Genomic DNA, 25,384 nt, shown 5'->3' with positions numbered 1-25,384 from the left:
TGTGGCAAACTGCAAACGGGACTTCTTATGCTTTCTGTTAACAATGCCTTTCTTCTTGCCACTCTTCCATAAAGGCCAACTTGTACAGTGCATGACTAATAGTTGTCCTATGGACAGAGTCTCCCACCTGAGCTGTAGATCTCTGCAGCTCGTCCAGAGTCACCATGGGCCTCTTGACTGCATTTCTGATCAGCGCTCTCCTTGTTCGGCCTGTGAGTTTAGGTTGAGAAATTTAAAGCAGGCTTAGGCTACAAAAAGATTTCCAAAGCCATGAACATCCCACGGAGCACTGTTCAAGCGATCATTCAGAAATGGAAGGAGTATGGCACAACTGTAAACCTACCAAGACAAGGCCATCCACCTAAACTCACAGACCGAACAAGGAGAGCGCTGATCAGAAATGCAGTCAAGAGGCCCATGGTGACTCTGGACGAGCTGCAGAGATCTACAGCTCAGGTGGGAGACTCTGTCCATAGGACAACTATTAGTCATGCACTGTACAAAGTTGGCCTTTCTGGAAGAGTGGCAAGAAGAAAGGCATTGTTAACAGAAAGCATAAGAAGTCCCGTTTGCAGTTTGCCACAAGCCATGTGGGGGACACAGCAACCATGTGGAAGAAGGTGCTCTGGTCAGATGAGACCAAAATGTAACTTTTTGGCCAAAATGCAAAACGCTATGTGTGGTGGAAAACTAACACTGCACATCACTCTGAACACACTATCCCCACTGTCAAATATGGTGGTGACAGCATCATGCTCGGGGGGTGCATCTCTTCAGCAGGGACAGGGAAGCTGGTCAGAGTTGATGGGTAGATGGATGTAGCCAAATACAGGGCAAACTTGGAAGAAAACCTCTTGGAGACTGCAAAAGACTTGAGACGGGGCGGATGTTCACCTTCCAGCAGGACAATGACCCTAAACATAAAGCCAGGGCAACAATGGAATGGTTTAAAACAAAACATATCTATGTGTTAGAATGGCCCAATCAAAGTCCAGATCTAAATCCAATCGAGAATCTGTGGCAAGATCTGAAAACTGCTGTTCACAAACGCTGTCCATCTAATCTGACTGAGCTGGAGCTGTGTTGCAAAGAAGAATGGGCAAGGATTTCAGTCTCTAGATGTGCAAAGCTGGTAGAGACATACCCTAAAAGACTGGCAGCTGTAATTGCAGCAAAAGGTGGTTCTACAAAGTATTGACTCAGGGGGCCGAATAATTATGCACACACCACTTTGCAGTTATTTATTTGTAAAAAATGTTTGGAATCATGTATGATTTTCGTTCCACTTCTCACGTGTACACCACTTTGTATTGGTCTTTCACGTGGAATTCCAATAAAATTGATGCATGTTTGTGGCAGTAATGTGACAAAATGTGGAAAACTTTAAGGGGGCCGAATACTTTTGCAACCCACTGTATACACTGTCTTGTCATGGCTGGCAAAGAGTTTAGGGTTCCTTTTACTGGAACTAAGCTGGTTATCTTTTAAGCCCATGTCATGAAGCTCTCTATACACTGTTCTTGACCTGTACTGAAGGCCCATGAGGTTTGGAGGTCTGTAGCTGTTGACACCATGGAATATTTAGTAGTGAGGACACTTTATAAATGGATTTATTGCACAGGTTGCATCCTGTCATTGTACCTTGCTGAATTCAGAGCCCATGAGAGTGACCCACCCACAATATTTGTAGAAGCAGTCTGCATGCCCAAAGCCCCCATACACAGTCTCAATCAGTGTCACCCAATGGAGACCCTTTGCAGGGTCAAGGCTGTGCAAACACATTGCTGGCTTGCAAGCTAGGGATGTGTTCTGCTCTATGCAGGGAGGTGGAGAAGTGCAGGGCTCCCTTGGCTCAGCCAAAGTGATCCGCCAGAATGGATCGCTGGCTGAGCAGAGGCGGTACTTATTGGCCGCCACAGCCTAGTTTCATCTGGCATGTGTGCAGGCCTTAAAAAGAACCTGAGAAGTCGTAAAAAAAGAAAATGTATACATACGTGGGGCTTCCTCCAGCCCCCTGCAGTCTGATCGGCCCCTTGCCATCCTCTTCCGCTGCCTCGATCCTCTGCTATGGGTCCCGGTAAGTGAACGAGTCGGAGTGTAGTGTTCTTGCGCCGCTCAACCGCCCATGCCCCATCACGCCCCCATCATCAGGTACGTTCTGTGCCAGTGCAGTACTACTTGAATGGGAGCACAACGGGAGCACAGTGGAGAGCGCGTGCAGCCAGGCTGGTTTCATTTACCGGGACCCATAGCGGAGGATTGAGGCAGCAGGGGAGGACCCGATCAGACTGCAGGGGGGAGGAAGCCCCGTCTATGTATACATTTTCTTTTCTTACATCGTCTCAGGTACACGTTAACTGATCCCAAGGCTGCCTGGATCAACATAATCCTGTTGTTCCCCTATGCCTTTTGACGCGTGTTTCCGCTGGCTGCTTCGATTTTGTTCTAGACTCCAAAAATGTAGTTGGCTTCCTGCTGCCAAAAACCAACCCTGCACTATATTGTGAGGCCTGCTGAGGAACAATTAGTAATTTGAAGTATTCAATGTTATTCACAAAGTGCTATAGAAATTGTCAACAATATATAAATTATTATTATTGATGTATATAGCTTTATCTTCTGTGGCGCTGCACAATATAGTTACAAGACAAGTATGACAATGAATCCAATTAATAAACAGAAATTGAAAGAAATAATAGTGGAAGGAACCCTTCCCTTGTGAACTTGCTATCTAAATAGAATACTGTAAGTTATATTGTAATAATTAATTTTGTATGGGCTTTCCTTGAGGGACAATCCCATCACTTTCTATATCAAAGACATGAAAAGAAGATAGAGAAAACCTCCCATAACAAATGGAACTGTAAGAAACATATTCAGCAACGAGGCTGCAACTTCAGAGAGTTGGCTCAAACGGACAGCTTCTTCCTCTTACCATCTTGGTCAGTGACCTCCCCAGCTCCCCTGCAGATGTGTGCACATGCAGAATCCAAATCAATTTATTTCCCCAAGTACAACGGGGGTTGTACCCAGAATTATTTTTGGCACATACAGGATTGGTGATGGTACAGTGAACAGTAGAATATACATACAGTAGGCACAGTATATACATAGAGTGGGCATATACACTCCATATAGAGCATAGTGGAAAAGGACCAGAGGGGCAGAGGGGTGGTCTGGGCTATGTGAACAGACCTGCTATGATCATGACTAGCAATTTAGACACTTGCATATCTATCACCTGACCAAACTGATCACATGCTTCTCCATAAGTTCCCCTAGACATGATCATCACTACTGAGAGATCGAATCCTTATCCCTGCGTATGACAGTTGTGGTGCGTGTGTAAGCACCTATAGACCCTGAGATGAGTCAGAGAACTGGTTCAAAAAACAGCAGACAGACCCAAAGATAATAGAGCCTCCTTCTGGAACAAGAGTTGTTCCCATAGGCTTCCATTGCATCTGAATTTCAGCACGCTTGCAATATGGTTGCGGAAAAATGCATCAGGTTGGGACTTTGCATTTGCAGTCCAGTTTGTGTGCATTGCATTCCAATTGACAGTGTGAAAGAATCCTATTGATAACATAGAATGCGTTAACTGTCTGATTTTGCATTTTCCTGTGTTCCAGAAAACGCTACTTTTTTTACTGTAGTTACGAACATTGTTTACTACAATTTTACCAAGCAATATGCCTGAATACTTGTGTTTTAACACAGAAAACCAATGTATACGCCAACCAGCAGATATAAATGCAAAAACGTTTCCCTATGCTAATGTGTATTCTAGCGGCGTGTTGACACTCCTCTCAGATCAAAGAAACAACCAAAATCTTCCACAAAATATCCCTTAAGCTGTTGAAATGCAGGCTTGTTCTATGCATCTGTACCCTCTCTATGTAAAGCATGCCAATAAAAGGAATATTGTGTACTTAGTTCTTATTTTAATAAAGAAATCTCTATTCCCAGCCCTTCAAGCGTCAAACTTTTTTGAGAAGCGTAAGCATGCCAGTAGAGAATACTAGAATTCCTTCACCTCCCAATGAACAGAAGCGGCCAAACTTACAACGTCAGACCTCAATCACCCAGACCATAAAAAGGTAAACATTGATTCCTATGCATTTGGAATGATGTGTGTTTTAGCTGTGTGTTTTTCTTATTGCTTCACTATCATAATGGAAGAAAATTGTACAGATGTAATAATCTATATATGTAGTTTTTGCTGTCCAGAGCAAAACGCAGCTAAGATCCTGATCTCAGACCTATTCCCTGATTTGTTACATGGCTATCTGTTTCATTTTCCTTTCACTTGTATATTTGTTCCCATCTTACTTTATGCCTGTTTATTTATCTTTCTATGTCTGTCTTTAGGTTCCTGGCCAGTGCTTTAAGGAAACTCTTAAAGTTTGAAAGTAAACAGAGTCTCATACAGGGTGCTGACTGTACCATCAGTTACCCGATTCAGATTACAGTAATATAATGTAGAATCTTCCAATGCAAACACTGTGCAAATCTGACCAGCAATCTGGTCTCATGGAGCTTGACCTGGTTGCATTGTGATATCAAGCCCTGCACAGCTTTCCACCCGCTAGCATAAATGAATATGTAGAGGAGGAGGGTGGGCAGGATGTGACATCACGATGTGGGTGGAGAGGGTCAGAGCTGGCCAATCAGAGCTAGCTGTGCAATCAAGCTACTTGTCAGATTTATATGGAATGTACATTAGGGTATACTGCACTATACTAATGCCTATCAGGTAAATGTAGGGTTAGTGCCCTACATGGGGCTGTGTTCATTTTGTCACTCCACAGGTCCCTTTAAGGGCTAGTCCACACTACGAGCATGTTGTAGGCACCAGGGATTCAAAAGCTCTTGCTAATGTAATGCTAGGGGAGATTTTTTAAAAATCACATTGCTGAACTGAGAATAGACACAAAGTAATACATTAGTAAGAGCTTTTCAAATCACTGGAGCGTAAAAAAGCACTGGTAGTGTGAATCAGCCTTTAGTAAAACTTTCTAGATCCAAATATGGGAACTGGCACTGATGCCCAGGTGCAATAACCCTGCATTTCAACTTTGCTCTAAAATATTATTTACAGCATATTATATGCAAAAAGCATTTTTTTTACTAGACCAGCATTGAAAGGGTTAAACACAGAGGTTTAAAGGAGTTCTGTGGGGGGTTGCGGAGGAGAAAAACAGACACTTACCTTGGGCTTCTATCAGCCCCGTGCAGCGGTAATGTCCCACGCCGTCCTCCTCCCATCTGCCGTTCTCTGCCGCCGGCCCCGGTCTAAGCAGCATGGGATCCAACTGCGGCTGCGCTACAGTTGCCGCGCACCCGCTCGCTTCTGCCTGCGTCATCGGAAGCTTACTGCGCAAGCGCAGTACAAGAACCTGTTATACTGCGCCTGCGCAGTAAGCCTCAGATGACGCGAGCGGAGGCGCGGCAACGCGCATTATTCGTCTGTGTGACAGACGAATAATAGCCTGGTGCCGGCTGCGGGGAACGGCGGATGGGAGCAGGATGGCGTGGGACATTACCGCTGCAGGGGGCTGATAAAAGCCCCAGGTAAGTGGCAGTTTTTCTCCTCAGAAACCCCCACAGAACCCCTTTAAAGTTAGTGGAGAGATATGCAGAAGTTCAGATTGTTACATTCTATCTAGTTATATGTATCTATTGATAAATGTTGCACACTCTTTGGCTGTCCTCCAAGCTCCTTCTCAGCCAGAGAGATGAGTCACATTCAGCACTTAGATACATTTATGTAAACAAAATGTATCTATTTCAGCTTTGGATGGTCTGCAGAAATCTCCAGGAACTTTAAAGCCCTGTGTAACCCTTCCAATGCTGGTCTAGTAAAAAAAAATGCTGGTTGCATATAATATACTGTAAATAATGTTTTAGAGCAAAGTTGAAATGCAGGGTTATATTCCGCTTTAAGGTCAGGGCTGTCCAACTCCAATCCTTGAGGGCCATATCCATGCCAGTGTTTAGGATGGACAGAGAAATGGAGAAATGGGTTCTAATTGATGAACCACTCTTTTCCTGATTCAGTCTCATCAATTAATTTGAGCTGTGCTTATAATGTGTGAGGATCTCGGCCCTTGAGGACTGGAGTTGAGCTGCCCTGCTTTAGGTAGTCCTCATATTGCATAAAAGTAGTAAGATTGTACAAAAAACACTGTATCATTGGGGCCATTTTTTGGAGGAGACCAATTAACTTATCAATAATCAGACTGCTTGAAGGAAACCCAGCTCTGGAGTAAAATATAGATTTTTATGTGTATTTTTTATTTTATTAATGTTAAAGATGACAACAAATATTTAAAATTAAGCACTTCCCTGCTTGTTTTGATTGTTATAAACTTCGGAAGGTCAAAAAAGTATTTGTTTGAATGCAATGTAATAATGACAAAATATTTCCAGTATAATACGTCATTGGCTGATATTAGTGTCTTGTGTTGGTCACATAGATTTTAATGCATCTCAAAATAATCTAAATTGCAATGGAAGACAAATTTACATTTATAAAAAAGAATCCAAAGTGACCATTTTAATGTTTTAGAACAATACATATTTTTAATTGTCCAGCTCTCTTATTCGATAAATCAATATTATTCACTTTTAATAATTAAAAAAACAACAACACTACAATTAATCTGTTGTGTTTCATCTTGCGTAGATGAAATCATATTGTCAAATCAAAGATGCCAACATACAAAGCGCAATTGAAATGTGTGTAGCCAGTTTAAAGGACAACTGGCCTGAGAGGGGTAGGGAGGCTGCCATATTTATTTCCTTTTAAACAATGCAGATTGCCTGGCTGTCCTGCTGAACCTTTGTTTCTAATACTATCCATAGACCCTAAACAAGCATGCAGATCAGATATTTGACTTAAAGAGGAACTCCAGTGAAAATAATGCAATAAAAAAAGTGCTTCATTTTTACAATAATTATGTATAAATGATTTAGTCAGTGTTTGCCCATTGCAAAATATTTTAAATCCCTGATTTACATTGTGACATTTATCACATGGTGACATTTTTACTGCTGGCAGGTGATATAGCTGCTACTTGCTTTTTTGGCATTTGGAAACAGCTGTAAACAGCTATTTCCCACAATGCAACAAGGTTCACAGACAGGAAACTGCCAGGACCATGGTCCTCAGAGTTTCTTGTGGGAGGGGTTTCACCACAATACCAGCCATACAGCGCCCCCTGATTTCCGTTTGTAAAAAGGAAAAGATGTCTCATGTAAAAGGGGGTATCAGCTACTGATTGAGATGAAGTTCAATTCTTGGTCACGGTTTCTCTTTAAGTTTGACTGCATTTGCTGCATGCCTGTTTCAGGCTATACTGATGCATGAATGATCAGCAGGGCTGCCGGGCAACTGTTATTGTTTTAAAGGAAATAAATATGGCAGCCCTCATATCCTTCTCAGGTCAGTTGTCCTTAATGCTAGGTACACACTATACAATTGTCTGACTGATTTACTGTCAGATTGACTATTTCCAACAGGTCCATTATGATTTCCAATCGATTTTTCTATCGGTTTTCCGTTCACTTATATGGAAAATTGATCGGAAATCAGATTGGACCTGTTGGAAATAGTCAATCTGACAGTAAATCTGTCAGAAAATTGTATTGTGTGTAACTAGCATTAAGTTTGGGAACTTGTAATATTAGAGGCATGTCCACTGTAACATTATAGCGATACTCTCTTCTGCACATAATAACATGACCAAGAGGGAGTGTTGGTAGAGCTTCAAAGATAAAATGTTTATTTGTAATATTTTCAATTTCTAATTGTAAATACATTTTTGATACTGAGTGCTAAACACAATAAATACATAAAATAAATGTGCTAAAATAGTGTAAATTCTCTTTAGCGAGCTACTAGAAGTATCGGTCTGTGAACTGTTCAAACTCCCGATATTTATACCACTCACTGACTCACTAAGTAGTGAAATAAGGATCAGGATGTCGGGCCTCAACGTTGCATCTTTAAAACAAATTAGGAGTATATCGTTCACAAGTTTTTGTTTTGACAAGTTCAGTTTACTTTCCTGTCTGTCCCCTCCAATGCCCTTTTTTTGACCTGTTCTTTTGGGATATGAGATGTTTTTGTTAATATTGCCACATTGCAGATAAATTAACTCTATGGTCTCTGAATTGATGCCATTGGGAATGGCAGTGTAATTATGCTATCATTTACATCCTTTACACTGTTATTTCTTTAGGCTGTTTCCCTAGCCTACCAACCCTACACGGCAACACTTCAGGCCACGTGACCTCTGTGCCAGACCAATAGATTATACACTAGGCCGAGTAGTTCAAGTGTAAGCTACACTTAAAAGCCTCACTGGTTTGTTTGTTTCACCACATTTACTCTAGATGACCATTAAGTGCAATAATTCGTACAAAGAAAATGTCAGTCGGTTTTGCCTCTAAATTTGTGTTCTTACGCTGTAACTAATAACATATAAAAGGGTAACATGCCTTCACCAGCAATTATTTCCTGTTTTTCCTGGAAGGAAACATGTCACGTTTGACAGAATCAGTACTATGCCGGTCAAGGGGCACCTAGCTAGCAGGAGGCCAATACATTTTAGGAAACGTCAAACAATCTCCACTTTCTTCTGCAGGTAGCTAAGTAAGAGCATGTAGAGTTCTGCATGACTTGCTGTTTGGAGTTTGAGAAATGTGTCCTAGATGTATATCTAGTGTGAAACTACCTCAGGTTTCACATTACCATGTGGCGTTGGCTTGCAGTGGTTGACGTTTCTCGTATCTGTGTAATGTTTCAGAACGATTAATTATAAACAAAGAAACGCATGTGCTGTCTATTGATGACTAACTATTAAGTTATTGTTAAGTTGTATAATACATTATTAACAGGCTCTTAGTAAATGTACTATAGTTATTGAAGTCTGTTGTAAAAACTAAATGTTGTGATGTATTTACATGTATTCACAATGTATTATTTATAGCTCACAGGTTTCAAACTCCAGTCCCCGAGGTCCAAGTTCCTCACAAATTTTTTGCACAGCTCAAACTAATTGATGGGACTTAATCAGAAAAAGGTTCCTCAAGTAGAACACATTTCTCCATTTCTCAGTCCATTATAAACACTGGCATGGATGTGGCCCTGAGGACTGGAGATCGACACCTGTGTTATAGTATAATGTCACAACCTAATAGTCTCAGTGTTGAGGGGAAGCCATTTTACTGATCAATGTGTGTTGTAATATAGTTTATAGATTGGTTTCATTTACCCTTGTACACGGCTTATACACGGCTAAAGCGGATGTTTGGGATCACCTCTGCTGGGAATCTAATGTGTGTACAGCAGCTCCCAACCCCTCAGTGCTTCTGCAAATGATCTGTCCGGCAAATTGATTTGGCTGAGTACAGACCAATGGCATTGTTCTTGTATGCACCGCTCCAGCTCCGTCATGTGTCCCGACTTTTGCCCTCCTCCCTCCACATGACACTCCCTCGCATAGCAACTGAATATATTGCTAGCCTGCAGACTAGTGACATGTTTGTACTGGCTTGCCCCCAAATTGTCACACGATCGCATCCCAATCCCCGCCAGGTGACAATAATGTGTGAGGCATTACCCCGTTCCTTATCTAGCAGCTAATATGCAGAGAAGCTTCGTACAGGTAATCAGTGTCACCAGAAACAAATGGTTATTAGTAATCATTATTATTTAGTTTTTTTTATAGCTTTTTTATAGCTCAGACATCTTCCGCAGCGATTTACAGAGAGAATATAGACCTGTCACTTAACTGTCCCTCAGAGGAGCTCACAGTCTAATCCCTACAATATTCATGTGTCCATCATAGTCTAGGCCCTAGACCTAGACTCTAGGGCCTATTTTAGGGGGAAGCCAATTAACTTATCTGTATGTTTTTAGGATGTGGGAGGAAACCGGAATGCCTGGACGAAACCCACACAAACACGGGAAGAACATACTAACGCCATACAGATGGCTGGGATTCAAACCAGGGACATAGCGTTTGCAAAGCGAGAGTGCTATCCACTACACCACCGTGCTGCCCTCCACGCCTGGTGGATCAATTACAACGTGGACACTAATCAGGGTCAGATTTACCATAAGGAACTGTAGGCACGTGCCTACAGGTGCCCAATGATGGAAAAGCGGATCACTCCCAAGCGACTCCCTCCCTCTTTCCCTATGCAGAGTCCTGATGAGAGTATAAATGAGAGGTTACTTACCATGCTCGCGACATTCCACTGATGAGATGAGTCTTCATCATGGGCACCGCTAGTAACTTAATACTGAGGATCCTCTAGCTACCTGATACTTAGGGGCACCTCTAGCTATCTAATATTAAGGGTACTTCTGGCTACCTAATACTAAGGTGCACCTGTAGCTTCCTATGATGGGCAAGGGAAGTAGGGGAGAGGTGACAGCTGGGACAAGCAGCACGCTTGTGGTGAAGTTGGTTCATGGAGGGCGAAGTCTAAAGTGCCAGGACATCTGTGCCTATAGGCTCATGTGAGGTAAATCCTGGCCTTAAACTAATTATTGATAAACTATTATCTTGGGCAAGTATTATTGTCACAGTCCAGTTTTACAGTTGTGTACAGCAAGAAGCACATAGCAACATGTAAATACATCACTGGCACCAGAACTATGAAGCTCTGCTGTAGGTGTGTTGATGACTATAACAATCACCATTTAGAAATTGTGCCAGCATTGGCAGATGGCCTAGATTCTGCTACATGTGCTAGATTCACAAATTCCTTTTTGGCATGTGTAAAAACTAGTTAACACGCTATTAAAGGAGAGCTCTAGGCCACAGTAAAGGTCAGAAACACCCCACCATCGACAATAAACCTCTCAGAAAAGTACCAATACGTTCCTTTGCTGTCCAAAATAGAAAATAATAAATACATTTTGACCAGTTATTTTTTAACTCTTGCTAAGTGTTATACGTGTTTATAACAACAGCTATGTACAGTACTGCTCAGACGAATCATTACAGTAAACCTGCATCCACACAGTATTATAAAATATTAAGTTTGATAATAGCATAGTGATGAATGAGGTCACGGCCCTATTCGGATTTGTTCCACTCAGACTAGATGACAGGTTCAGAAAAATGGTCTATACCGCCACCTTGATTGTGAGGAAATGAATCTCAGAAATGTGGGGTACAACAATCATACCATCCATGCTGGAATGGCAGGCAAAGGAGACCGAAACAACTGAGCTCTGTGATCTTGCCCCAGTGGAGAAAGGCATACGATGCAATCTTGTGGCCTTATGAAGGTCCGTTCATAATACTGCCTTGTGAGATGTATGGGTGGTACATATTTTCATAGACTGTGGATGTCGGGACGTGATTGTATCTTTTCCCTCTCTTGCCTTTTCTCTCCTTCTTCTCCTCTTTTCTGTTTGGACTCCTAGGTCTTCCTGCCTTGTGCAAGTACAGCAGAGTCCCAGTTATCTGGAACTCAGGCAACCGAAAGTCTCAAATAACCATCATGCCTGAAGGGATAAAGGGGCTTTTGCAGGGATGAAAATACTTCCGAAAAGACCGAGCTTCCAGCAACATCTTCTAATCTTCCTGTAGCTCCCAGAGGTTTTACAGCAGGAGACACAGTGAGAGCCGTGCAGGGAGGACGTCGAAAAGCTGCCAGGAGCTACAGGAAGGTTAGAAGACGTTGGTAGAGGCTTGGTAAGTATTTATTGCTGTGTGGGGTGGGGAGGAGGGGGATGTTTGTGCTTTTTAGGCTGGTTGCTCAAGCAAACGGCAAGCACATGCATCCGGCATCAGGCGATTCCTGTCGGTGCCGGTTACCAGGGACTTTGCTGTATATAGCTTTGTTTTATGAATAAATATTGCTTAATCTGTTATATCAACAAACCATGATGCGATTTCTGGGCCCCAAAGCAATGAGTGCTGGGATGAAGTCTATACCTATTGTTGGGCTCTCACTTGGCTTGACTGATCGGAGTAGGTATTTGGGAAACACAAGGACTTCCAAAACAGCGTCTCCTTCTCTGTACCCTCCTATCTGACTATGTATAATGAAGTTGTCACTGAACAGTTATGGGAAAGGAGAAACTATAGCCTGTCAGCATGAATTCTATTGTAAGGAACTGATAAGCTATTGCTTTTACTAGTAAAAGTGGTCAGTTTATCATCTGCTATGGCTAGGATGATGGTACGGCTAGGCCAATATTTATTGTGCAAGTCGTATCAACCGCAGAATTTGTTTCTCAAATACAGCACCTAAACAGCTCTGCATAACCGCAGAAGAAGCAGCTCTGCATAACCGCAGAAGAAGCAGCTCTGCATAACCGCAGAAGAAGCAGCTCTGCATAACCGCAGAAGACCCAGCTCTGCATAACCGCAGAAGAAGCAGCTCTGCATAACTGCAGAAGGACCAGCTCTGCATACCCGCAGAAGAAGCAGCTCTGCATAACCGCAGAAGAAACAGCTCTGCATAACTGCAGAAGAAGCAGCTCTGCATAACCGCAGAAGAAGCAGCTCTGCATAACCGCAGAAGAAGCAGCTCTGCATAACCGCAGAAGAAGCAGCTCTGCATAACCGCAGAAGAAACAGCTCTGCATAACCGCAGAAGAAGCAGCTCTGCATAACCGCAGAAGAACTCAGATTTTGTTTTATACCCCCCCATTACATTTCCATGTAATGACAGCTCCTAACAATGCTGTTGTGTGCGCTGAGAGAATTGTTTTTTGCCCACAAAAATGTAACTTGTGTGAAAATCAAAACTGTGTGGACAATAAACAGTATGGAAACAAGTTTCTAATGTGTGGTATTCCAGACTATAATTTCTCTCTGTAGGCCTCTTTTCCACAGGCAGCTGAAGGCGGTGAAGTCACCACCTGTCAGCTGCTCCCATTCACCAGGCAGGCGCATGCTAGCTCTCAGTACAGGCAGTGGACAGGTACTCCTCCCTTCCCCCACATGGAGTTGCACCTGAGCACAGTAGTTGTCACCCTCAGGTAATGCCACCACGTGTCAAACGTTCCATGCTTGTTGTTATCAAATGCTGCTATTTGGCATGTGATTGCAGCCTAATGGCGCTTGCAGTCTGGATGCTGAACTAGCGACAAGCTAGCAGTTCAGACGCCTCTGGAATAGAGGCCTAATAGAGGCCTTCATTCGCTAACTGCAAGATTTCTACTTGTGATTTATCACGTGTTTGGAATCGGTGTATGCCTTGAGGAGCTGACTCATGGAGATTCCTGTCTGGTGAAGTCCTAATGAGGTTCCTCTGTGCTACATTTTGTGAGGAGGGACAGACATACAGCATGTAGCACAAATGTCTTTCCTAGACAGCCTTTCTGGGCACAGACTATAGGGCAAAAGAGAGCAGTGAATGTGGCTCTAGAAAAACTACTCCAAATTATGACATCACTCCTGGCGTTTCCTGCCTCAAGGATACCATAAGAAAAGGACAATGACGATTGGATACAGAAACCATGATCTTCCTGAAGACAGAAATGACAGATCAGGCTCTTTTATAGGTACCTTTCCGTGGCCACCACTTTAAAGAGATCCTGAAGTATGAGGAATATGGAGGCTGACATATTTATTTCCTTCTAAACAATATCAGTTGCCTGGCAGCTCTGATGGTCTATTTGGCGGAAGTAGTGTCTGAATCCCACACCTAAAATAAGCATGCAGCTAATTTTGTCAGATTTGACAAAAATGCCAGAAACACCTGATCTGCCACATGCTTCTTGTTCGGGCTCTAAGGCTAAAAGTATTAGAGGCAGAGGATCAGCAGGACAGCCAGGTAAATGGTATTGCTAAAAAGGAAATAAATATGGAAGCCCCCATATCAGGTGTCCTTTAAGAAAACATATAATGGGCATATCTTTTGGTTTGATTTTACTGTTGTTGCTGAGAACTAGTCAGTCCACACAGTCTGTGGATGGGAGAAAGTTTACTTAACTTTACAATTTATGTTTATGCTGTGCCATTTTAAACTTGTTAGCCCTTAAAGTGAAATTATAATCCCATCATTAGTCTACAATTACCCCACCCAGCTTTTTTATATAAAAGGTGTTACCTCTGTACGCCACAAAACAGTAGATTTTGCTGACTAAGGAACTTTCTTTAGAGGCAGAGTTCACAACCAAAGCACAGTGGTGTTGGCGGGAAAGAGATGTTGTGGCTAGGAGTGGTAGAATAAGTTTTAAGTATGTATGGACCTGAAAGCAGAGAGATCAGCATGGAAACCGGGCAACTGTCATCTTTTATATTACATGGACTCCAGACAATATTATTTCTAACTCATCCTGTATATACTAACTGAAGGTTGAAAATATGCAAACGGACACGGAAGCACATGTAGGCATCGGCTTAGTGTGGCTGGTGGCTTAGGCCTCGTTCAGACTATACGCGCTGCCGTGCGCATTTTGGCAACGCGTATAGTGTGCGACACGCAAGAACGGTAGAAGGGTATAGACAGCCCTTTTACCGTTCCCATCATATGCGCTGCGTGGCAGCGCGATTGCGCTATCGTGTACTGCACGCATTTTTGTGAATCGCAGCGCAGATCCCATTCATTGTAATGAATGGGATCTGCAGCGCGGCGCATAGGAGCGCAGATGGCGTGCGATTGGACGCGTTGCGTTCCGATCGCACAGCCATCTGCGCTAAATGATGTGAACGAGGCCTTAGTGTTGGCACTGTCTTAATGTGAGGGGCAGCTTACTGTGTGTGGCGTAGTTGTGGGCGGCACCTTAATGTGGGTGATGGCTTAGTGTGGCAGTTGTGGTGTACATGCAGTTGTGGAGGCATCCTGGCAAATATTAATAGCTGCAATCGAAGGCTATTAGCAGAAATGTGGGTGTCAGAGGCACCCAATAAAATATCTGGCACCAGGCCACCCACTATGCAAATTGCAGCTACAAACAGCGGGCGACCTAATAACTGCTAATCACAGGTGGGGTCCTTAGTGCTAGGCACCACCAGGGGGGGTTTAGCAAACCAACTGATTTTGGCGCAGTGCTGCACTGCTCAAATCTGTAGAAAAAATAAAAAGTAATTTGGCCCAGCGATAGCCACTGCCCTTTACCTGTCCCCGAGTTGCTACAACTCACAGGGGGAATGGTAATCAGCGCTAGCCCAGAGTTTTTGCAGGAGCAGGTGGTCCATTTTTCGGCTTCACCCTGCAACAAGATGGCCTGCGCTTAGGAATTGAGAGGGAAGTTAGTGCTAGGTCATAGTAAAATATCAGTAAAGATTACCCATATTTTACTATCAGAATTAAGTAGTAGAATATCAGTAATTTTACCGATATTTTACTGGCACTATTTGCGACACCCTTTTTTTTCCATTCGCCTTCTTTATATGGACGTCGTTAAAACCCTACAAAAACCTGGAAGCAAGTTCCATTCCAAGGTTAGCTGCTTAGTGGTTGATCACTGTCTTATCTGCTAAGGGCTCGTTTCCACTATAGCGAATCCGCATGCAGGCACCGCATGCGGATTCGCATAGGCAATACAAGTGGATGGGATTGTTTCCACTTGTGCGTCGTGCGGGTGCATTTTGGTGTGCAGGGGAAATCTGCATGGCAGAGCCGTCAGATTTCACGTGCGGCTGGAATGCGGCGAATCGCCCGCAATGCTTTTAATAGGGAAATCGCATGCGGCTTTGTCATGCGGTTTTCCCCTTGATTTCGCATGTACTGCTATGACAATTTACACAGGCAGTGACATGGTTAAATTCGCCTGCTTCTTAGCCATGCAAAATCGCATGCGGAATCGCGGGGAAAACAGCATGCGGAAACGCATCCGCATGCGATTTCGTCCGTGGTGGAATCCAGGCGATTCCGCACCGCAACAGTGGAAACGAGCCCTAAATGGTCTATTTTTTTCCTGTAGGCCTGCAGAGTGTTGGTACTGGAGTCAAGAACTGGGCAGCAAATCTTTCAGGATTTAGTTGAGCTTTTACACGGACATAATTAATTTTACCATGTATTGAAAGTACATAAATGAAAATAGAGGGGAATAGTGATATTGGTGATAATGTTGGATCCTGGCGGGATACCTTCACATTGCTGTGGTCTGTAAAAATGTTGGAGTTGTCCCAGCGTGGCAAGAAAGGGTTAAGGACCACATTTTAGTTGTCATTCTGGGGCAGTGACAGAAAGATCTGAACCTAGAGGATCAGCACGTTAAAGGAGAACTTCAACCTAAACAAACATACTGTCATTAAGTTACATTAGTTATGTTAATTAGAATAGATAGGTAATATAATCTCTTACCCACCCCGTTTTAAAAGAACAGGTAAATGTTTGTGATTCATGGGGGCTGCCATCTTTGTCATGGGGCAGCCATCTTTTTGGTTGAAAGGAGGTGACAGGAAGCATGAGACACAGTTCCAACTGTCCTGTGTCCTGATCACCCCTCCCAGCTGCACACGTTAGGCTTCAAATGTCAAATTCAAAATGTAAAACAAAAAAAAATTGCACCAAAACAGCAGAACGAGAACAACAACATCAGAAATCCCATCATGCTTTGCACAGCATTAGGGGAAAAATGCCCGGGCAGTTTTCTTCTGTGCAGCTAAAAATGAGGCTTGTATAAGAGAAAAAAAGTTCTGATGCTGTGAAACTGTTAAAGAAACACCAGGCCTTTCCAGTGCTGCTGAGTCAATTTTTAGTCTAGAGGTTCACTTTAAGTATAAAAACAGCATTCCTTGCATGATATTAGCAATGGCAGCCCCTATGTTTCCCTAAGTACCATGGGGTATACTCACTAAGCTGCGTTAAGCAGAATTACATCCTTAAAGTTTTGCGCACAATGAGTAGAGCATAATACATTGCATGTACTGTATTACATTATGCTCTACTCATCGTGCTTTAAGACTTTATACTTGTTATTATACTTACCGCACTTTAGAGAATATACCCACTTTTCATTTTATTTTTATTTTTTTTGCTAAATAATTTTTATTGATGTTTACAGACTGTTCAAAATATAGATAAGCATATCAGAGCAATGACATATGTAACCATTAAACAGGCAATAGCACAGACTATGCAATATAGCAGGGGTCTCAAACTCGCGGCCCGCGGGCCATTTGCGGCCCTCGATACAATATTTTGTGGCCTTCGCTGGCAAAAGCTTCCTTATAGTTCGCTTCAGTGCTCCCAAGTAATCTGCCGCATCCCCGCCGCTAAACGAGGGCTGCAGAGTCCCCAAAGCGCCCAGGGGGCAATCCGCCGGCATTTCCTGGAAGGGGCAGAGCTTTCAGCTTCAGCTCTGCCCCTCCTGACGTCAATCGCCGCACGGATCGCCGCCTCTCCCCGCCCCTCTCTGAAGGAAGAGTGAGAGGGGCGGGCAGAGGCCGCGATGCGCCGCGATTGTGAAATTCCTTATGCGGCCCAGCCTCATCCTGACTTTGCCTCCTGCGGCCCCCCAGGTAAATTGAGCTTGAGACCCCTGCAATATAGAGTCATGTGCCCTGACAATAGCAAATTACAACTAACAGAAGAAGTACCAATCATAAAAAACAGTCCGAAAGGACTGTGTCCAGTGCTGCGGAGGAAAATGCAACTTTCAGTCTGGCATCATTTTTATCTTATTAGTACATGCAAGAGTGCTAAAACACCCGTCTCTCTCCCTTGCCATAAATAAATGGGTGAGGAAAAAGAATGAAATGAAGGACAAAGTAGAGAAGTGAGGCAGAGTCAAACATTCGATCAGCAACCCCAAATGGCAGAAACTACCAGATCTGTACTCAGTTAAGCAAGATTCCTAAAATCAGGACATGTGCACATACACTTTAATTAACACAAGAACCTGTAAAATAAGAAGACAGAGGAATGTGCAGGTCTGACCTCATGACCTAGTTCAGAGAATAAGCAGTTGGTCAAGTTTGATTTTTACTATTTCATTCCACCAAGAACAAATGCATAGCAGCAGGTCTCTCTTCTCCTCTTACAGTGGTAGTGAGATGATATCTTTTCATATCCAGAGGTCTCGCCTTCTCCTATGTCTACACCGAGTTATCGGTAATTTTGTTGCATTAGATCAACTACTAATACTTTTATCAGTATCTACAGTGCAAGGTTTAAGGAAGTAGCTTCAAGTTGAAAATGAATTCATCGTTCAGCCAGTTCATATTAATCTTTTTATCATTAATATAATTCTGTATTTTGATGTTGCTAGGGGCACTGCAGACTGGTTTGGAGTGAGTAAAGAAACTGACTCCACACAGAAATGGCAAAGAAAGAGCCTTAGACACTGCAGCCAGAGATATGGAAAATTAAAACCTCAAGTCATTCGAGAAATGGACCTCCCAAGCCAAGACAACATATCCCTAACAAGTACAGAAACTCCACCACCTCTTTATGTGGGATCTGCTCAGTTCAACATGCAGAAGGTAAAAACCAACACCATCTTTTCTGTCCTAGTATTATAGTTTATTTCTACTCTTAGGCAGTATTATTAGTTTTCTTAGCTCATGTCAGTAGAAATGTGTATTGACAACATTTAATTATATTGTTGTATACTTATTTACCTTAACTTAAAGGAAAATTAATCAATAGGTGTAGTTTCGTACATATATGTAGAAGAGTCTGCAGCACACCATAGAAAGGTAAAATCCAGATACTTTTATTGGCACATTCAAAAACACAGGTACAGAAGTTGACAAGTTTCAGAGATGTAGTCTTTAGTCATAGCTCACCACATACAAACAGAAATATTATGGGCAGAACCTAAAGTCTGGCCTGTTCGGGTTCTGGCCAGCCAATATATGAATTGGCTGGGCTACTGCGGCCAACATACAAAACAAATTGCTTTCGGCTGACATTTTCATAATTTGGCTGGCCAGAGCTGGAAATGACGAGCTAGCTTGCCAAATCCCAAAGAAAGGCAAAAACGGTGTAAGCTTAAACGGGTGGCAGTATCTGCATTAACTGGCTCCGGCTCCTTCCCTGCCTCTTGCATCCTCTCCTCACCTCTGTCAGCCGGGAGGAAATGGACAGGTGCACCCATGCTCTCTTCCTCCCTGTTGTGTGTGTCTATGGTCTCTCCGTGGGCTTTTATTGCAGTCTTTGTTGCTGTAATTCACTGCCCTAACACAGACTGCAGCAAAAGCTGGAGACACCACATGTCCGCGAACATAGCAGGGATGGAGATAGTGCAGGCACAGGCCACCCTGGATATTTCCTTCCTGCAGACAGATGTGAGAGGAGGCCACAGGCCACCACTTCTCGCATTGGCCACAGTTACCTGGCCACTTCGTGCAATGGCTGGCCAGATCCCGAAGTGGGACACTTCAGGATCTGTCTGTAACATATACACAAAACCCCTTCATGAGCAGGTTCACCCTTCTTGAGTTTCTAGTTATTTATACTGGGAGGGTTATTTGTCTACCTATATCCGGGAGCTAATCTGGCTACCTATACGGGAGGGGGGGAGGGGCGGTAATCTGGCTACTTATACTGTGGGACTAATCTGGCTACCTATAAGGCGGGGTAATCTGGCTACCTATGATGGGGGGCTAATATGGCTACCTATATTAGGAAGCTAATCTGGATACCCATACTGGGGGTACCTTTATTTATACCGTGGCCACCTGTGCTGAGGACTATGTAATACTGTTTGGGGGGGGGGAGGGTGTTATCTCTAGTTTCCTAAACTAGGGGCTTCCTGGGGCACAAAGGTAACTTATAATTTTTTGGGAGGGAAGGACCAATCAAAATTTTGCTATGGGGCTCAACAATTTCTAGCTACACCCCTGATATCAACATTAGTTTCTTATTTGGATTATTACTGGCACTGTAAAAGATTGAGAAGAACAATTCTGAGTATAATGTACACTTATTATTAAATTTAGTATTGACTCTTCAATATACTGTACTTCTTAGATGTAACCAGCCAAACAAATCTTCATACCTGGTGCATGTAGAGAGCTCTATGCACAGTTTCTATTGCAAAATGTTTTTTAACACGATATTTATGTGATTCTGCACAGATCATAGATCCACTGGCTCGCGGACGTGCTTTCCGAATGGTAGAAGAAACAGATGGTTACAGTATGCCACACACACCCATGACTCCAGGGGCAACTTCTCTCTGCTCATTTACCAGTTCCAGATCTGGATTCAATCGATTTCCCAGGAGGCGGAAAAAGGAGTCCGTAGCCAAAATGAGCTTCAGAGCTGCTGCAGCACTTGTGAAGGTTAGCTCCAACATGCCTTATGAGATTTCCATGCCTTATGAGGACTCCATCTGTGTTGTAGATCATTACTGTGGTGGGTTCAGAAGCTCTAACAGGACAGTGCTATAATATTGCACATGATCATTTTGTCAAAGAAAACAAAGACATTTAAGGAGAGTATATTGGAAGCTTGGCCAGAACATTACGGTTTGTGTGGCACAGCTGGAGGGGGTTAGAGAATTCCCTGTAGGATGCTGATGAATTTGAGTGCAGAGTAATCCTAATGTGCTAATCTCCTTCATCCTCCTGCACCTGAGCCTCTCATCATAGCCTAGCCCAAACCTTCTTCTTCTTCTCTGCCTAACCTTAAAGAGGAGCTGTCAGCCATACTATCTCAGAAAAAAAACACATATATAAGTAGATAAATACTTGCTCTACTTACATAACATATGTATTGCACTGTTCACATTTTGATTTTAGTGATTTTCTACAGTTAAAAAAGAAAAAATCCTTCTTAGCATTTCCCATTTTAAGTGTGGCTATTTTGAAGCCAATCCTGATGTCATTTCCTTACTCTCCTCTAAATGATTTTCCCGCCCTTTCCTATAGAAAGGTCTTTGTCTCAGCATGAGAAATATTGGCCAATCAGAGAGGAACAGAGGTGTGGGAGGGGAAAACAGGAGGGAGGCTGCAGCCAATCAGGCTCTATTAGTTAAGTCTGAGGGGAAGTACAGAAGCAAAAAAGGACAACCCAGCATGCCCTGCAACTTCCTTTTTGTGTACCAAATTTTGTGTGTACCAAATAACAGTCAGGTAAACTGGGGAATGATCATTTATCAACAAGAAAAGTAAAAGTGATTTTAACTTTTGGATTGCCTGCTTAGCATCTTTATTACTTACCAGATAAACATAAAGAATTGATTTTTTATTTTATGCCCGTCTGTTACACTGTAAAAGCCCAATTCCTGACCATCACTCTTCCCCCTCCCCAATAGCTTGATCTAATGTACTGATTTCCTGCATCCTCTCTTGCACCTGAGCCTCTCATCATAGCCTAGCCCAAACCTTCCTCCTCTCCTCTGCCTAACTTTACTGACCATCACTCTTCGCCCTCCCCATTAGCTTGAAATTCAACTGAATGCTTCCCTTCACTTCTCAATGCCTTATCCTAGCCTGCCGTTTCACCAAAGCCTAAAGTGCTTTAGCCCACTACAGCACTTTTAGCTGCACATTGGAATCCAAAAGTCCAAAGTCATTAAAGTCAATGTAGTAAAGCCTACAGAGCGATTTGCCAAAATCGCAAATGCGTGTCCTGCGTGATCATCAGAGCGATTTAATAGAGGACAGTGAGAGCCCAAAAATGCTTTCCTATAAATTGCTCTAGAATTGTTAATTTTTAAGTTGCTCTCAGCGTTTTGAGAATGATTTTGTAATTGCATGTGGGCATCCAGCATTATGGTGGCCACACACCATACAATTTTTTAAATATCTGTTCAATTTAAGAATTGCAATTAATTTTTCTGACTGATTGGTCATATTTTTGAAATGTTACAATGTACCACACACATAAGTTCAATTTTTCCCCAATTATGATAAAACTGATTGGAAAATTGCTAGGGTGTGTATATTAATAAACTGACAATTTAACACACACCATACAATCTTTAAAAAAATTGAAGAGAAATATCTGGCATTCTGGATCGATATAAATCGAAAAAAACAGGAAATCCGATCTGATTTTTCAGTCAAATGAAAAAAAAAGCTTTCGATTTTTTCAGGAGATACGATCGTTTTTATCGAATTGCTGTAAAATCAGATCATTTTATTGTATCGTGTGTGGCCACCTTTAATCTTCACCCTTGAAATGTTACTTAAAGAGACAATGAAGCGAGAATAATTCTCGCTTCAGAGCTCATCGTTAGCCCCTGCTAAAACGCCGCTATCCCGTGGCGTTCACCCCCAAACCCCCTCCACAAAATCAATGACCAAATTGGTCGTAGATTTTGCTGCTGCTGGAGGCAGGGCTAACGGCTGCAGCCCTGCCTCACAGCGCGTCTATCAGCGGCGCATCGCCGCCTCTCCCCCGCCCCTCTCAGTGAAGGAAGACTGAGAGGGGCGGGGAGAGGCAGAGATACGCGCTGACAGACGCGCGTGGGGCAGGGCTGCGGCGGTTAGCCCTGCCCCAATGTGGAAGCGCTCCCCCGCTGCACAAAGGGGGATTTGGGGGTGAAGGGACCCCCGTTAAGCCGCGGGATAGTGGCGTTTTAGCAGGGGCACATATGCCCCTGCTATCTATGAGGTCTGAAGCGAGATTTATTCTCGCTTCAGACTCTCTTTAACTTTAAATATATCTCAATCTATCAGTAACCCTAACCTAATCTGATATTACCCTTAACTCTAACACTAACGAGCTAACACTTAGCTCGTTCTAAAAATGCTAATTTCTAAAAATGTCACCTCTCCTTTCTGCATACCAAACCTTATGGTTCCTTTCACGCTCCTTGCTTTCTGTTGCATTGCAATTGTTCTTAGATTTGCAACTGTTACAAAAAGTGGCATCGCACTTGTGTGGCGCGATCATGAAAGTAAGCCCCACTGCCAGCGCATTATGCTGTATCGCAAGAGTATCTCAATGTGATAGCCCCATAGGGCTATAGTTGCTCCTGCGCCAGTATGCACCGATTTTTTTTAAATGTGATGCAATGGTGTAAGTGTGAAAGGAGCCTAAGGGCGATTTTACACTTAAAGCGTTGCATTTTAATGCGTTTTTCTCTCCATAGCAGTGCATTGTGAAAAAAGCTTTAGTTTTTCAACGTATAGTGTGAAAGAAGCCATAGGGAAACATGGACACTGCAGTGCATTATGAAAAATCTTTCATTTAAAACGCGTATAGTGTAAACTGAGCCATTGGGAAACATAGGCATTACTTTGAAAATCAGTTGTCCTTTCAGTTATAACTGAGAGCAACTGAGTAAGTGTAAAGCTGGCCACTAACGGTCCAATTTCTAGCGAAAAATCGTTCGAGCGATCAGAAATTCTGATCGGACGAAAAATCGTTCACTACACCATCAACTAACCAATTATTGCTTCCTATCTATCACGACCACCAAGAAAATCCAAATTTTCGTTCGACGAAAATTCATTCGGGCGACATATTTTTCACTCGTTCATAATCGATTGTTTCCACCAATGGAGATTATTTACAACCAATCCGATCAGAATTTCTGATCGCTCGAACGATTTTTTGCTAGAGATTGGACCGTTAGTGGCCACCTTTAATGGGGCCTGAGGGCTCTTTCACATCACAGAACACTTGCAGGAGCCGATTTCCTGCAAGAGTTGTGATCTGCGGCATGGACGTCGGGGTGTTGCGTTGCGGTACGACGCTAATTAGCAGGGGTAGGTCTAATTCACCCGATGGGAAAATGCCCGCGCTGGACGATTAAAAGCTCCCGGGTGGGTTGAACCGCAACACACCTAAATGCTGGGTTAGATGTGAAAGATAAAATTAAAGTCTATGGACTTTCATTTTACCTTGGAAAACGCAAACTATTGTGTTTGCGTTAAAACGGCAGAAATCAGCTCTGGTGTGAAAGAGCCCTTAGCCTTACCGAACTTTACCTGAAATACTAGTGATATTTAACTGTTGGGAAAAAAGTTCTGGTAACTGGTTGAAGACAGCTCTGCCTCCTAAGGGCCTGAGCCCACTAATGCAGTTGTACACAGTTGTATCCGCTTTTCAGCATCTGTAACATTGATGTGTTGCTGAAAAGCGGACACAACTGCGTTAGTGGGCTCAGGCCCTAATGAACAGCTGCAAAACCAGTTGCTGTGTTTATGTGGAGTACTTATTTTAGAGATCTGTGTCACTATACAGAAGTGCGCCACGTTATATTAAAGCAGATTGATGATTGATAATTACTCCTGGTAGTGAAATTCAACAAGCCACTGACTTTAACTTTAATTGAAGGGACGTTCAGTAAAAGACGGTACATTACGAAGGATACAAAGGCGGAGCTTCACTCCAGTCAGCTTTGTAGAGGAAGACACCATGGATTTTCCTGATGAATTGGACACATCCTTTTTTGCAAGGGTAAGAATTACAATATGTAAGCTGTATCAGGACCTGTATTCTTCGGTTAATAATAAAATTCCTAAGGCTGGATTCACAGTGGGCAGTTGCATAATGCACGTGTTATAATGAGTGTGACTGCAATGGAGACTGGACATAGACTAATATACAGTACAACGCCTGCCTGCAGCAAGTTAACATAAAGTTTTCAGTTACAATGCAGTACTGTGAACATGTATGGGCAGTGAGTTGACATGCAGAATTATCCTGCAACGCATCTGACCACTGTGAACTAGCCCTATGGGCTTGATTCACAAAGCGGTGCTAACCTACTTAGCACGTCTAAAGTCTTTAGACGTGCTAACCAGGGTGCTAAGTAGGTTAGCACCGGATTTCTCAATCAGGTCGTGCGCAAAGTTTTGCGTGCGCAAAGTCTTATGTGCGCGCTAAGTCCAATAGGCTTTAAAGGGCACTTCGCGCGGCGCGCCCTGCGCTCTGTGCAGTGCACGCGTAAAGTTTTACGTGCATAAAGTTTTGCGCGCGAAAAGCTCGTTTAGACATGCTAAGGGGGTTTTCACAGGCGTGCTAACAGTTAGCACCGCTTTGTGAATCAAGCCCTAAATGTACGTAGTTCATTTGTCTTGCTGCATTAGAAGTTATAGTAATGATGTCCATTAGCCAAAATACTGTGGTAGAACTGTATGAAATTAGTCACATCAGTAAGTCATAACAGTGTGCAACAGATAAGGCTCACTTTCCTCTTCATGCAATCCAATGTGCTTTTCAGATTACGTGCGATCAGAGAATTGCCATAACAATGACTTTCTCATAGAAAAACCGTGTTGTTAGGCCTCTTGCACACGACATGCAATTCCGCTTTTTTATACGATCTGATTTTTTATTCAGATTAAAAACCGCAGCAGCATGCAGTATTTTTTTTAAACGGAATTAAAAAAATCGGACCGTATAAAAAAACAGAATCACATGCAGTGTGCAAGAGAGGCCTAACTCTTTCCACTTATGTGATGTGTTGTGATTGGGAGAGGCACTGCATGCTGCATTTTTGTGCGATCTCATCTGCCCCAACCAGTACATTTGTAATGGAAATTTGCAA

The 25,384-nt window shown here is 43.0% G+C and overlaps 1 protein-coding gene across 2 annotated transcripts in view; it reads left to right on the top strand.

Moving 5' to 3' along the window:
* RHBDF1 (rhomboid 5 homolog 1) overlaps positions 1-25,384 on the top strand; it is a 152,113-nt gene that overhangs the window by 79,248 nt on the left and 47,481 nt on the right. The window contains exons 3-7 of one of the 2 annotated variants that reach the window (XM_068244623.1): positions 3,970-4,100; positions 8,541-8,651; positions 18,200-18,413; positions 20,013-20,219; positions 24,169-24,291. In XM_068244623.1, coding sequence (XP_068100724.1) covers positions 3,970-4,100; positions 8,541-8,651; positions 18,200-18,413; positions 20,013-20,219; positions 24,169-24,291 — 786 coding nt within the window. The remainder of the gene's footprint in view (positions 1-3,969; positions 4,101-8,540; positions 8,652-18,199; positions 18,414-20,012; positions 20,220-24,168; positions 24,292-25,384) is intronic. The other variant, XM_068244624.1, reaches the window with a different exon arrangement.

Source organism: Hyperolius riggenbachi, chromosome 7 (assembly GCF_040937935.1).
Source record: "Hyperolius riggenbachi isolate aHypRig1 chromosome 7, aHypRig1.pri, whole genome shotgun sequence".
NCBI lineage: Eukaryota > Metazoa > Chordata > Amphibia > Anura > Hyperoliidae > Hyperolius > Hyperolius riggenbachi.
The sequence above is the reverse complement of the archived record's forward strand: the minus strand, read 5'-3'. Positions and strand labels throughout refer to the sequence as shown.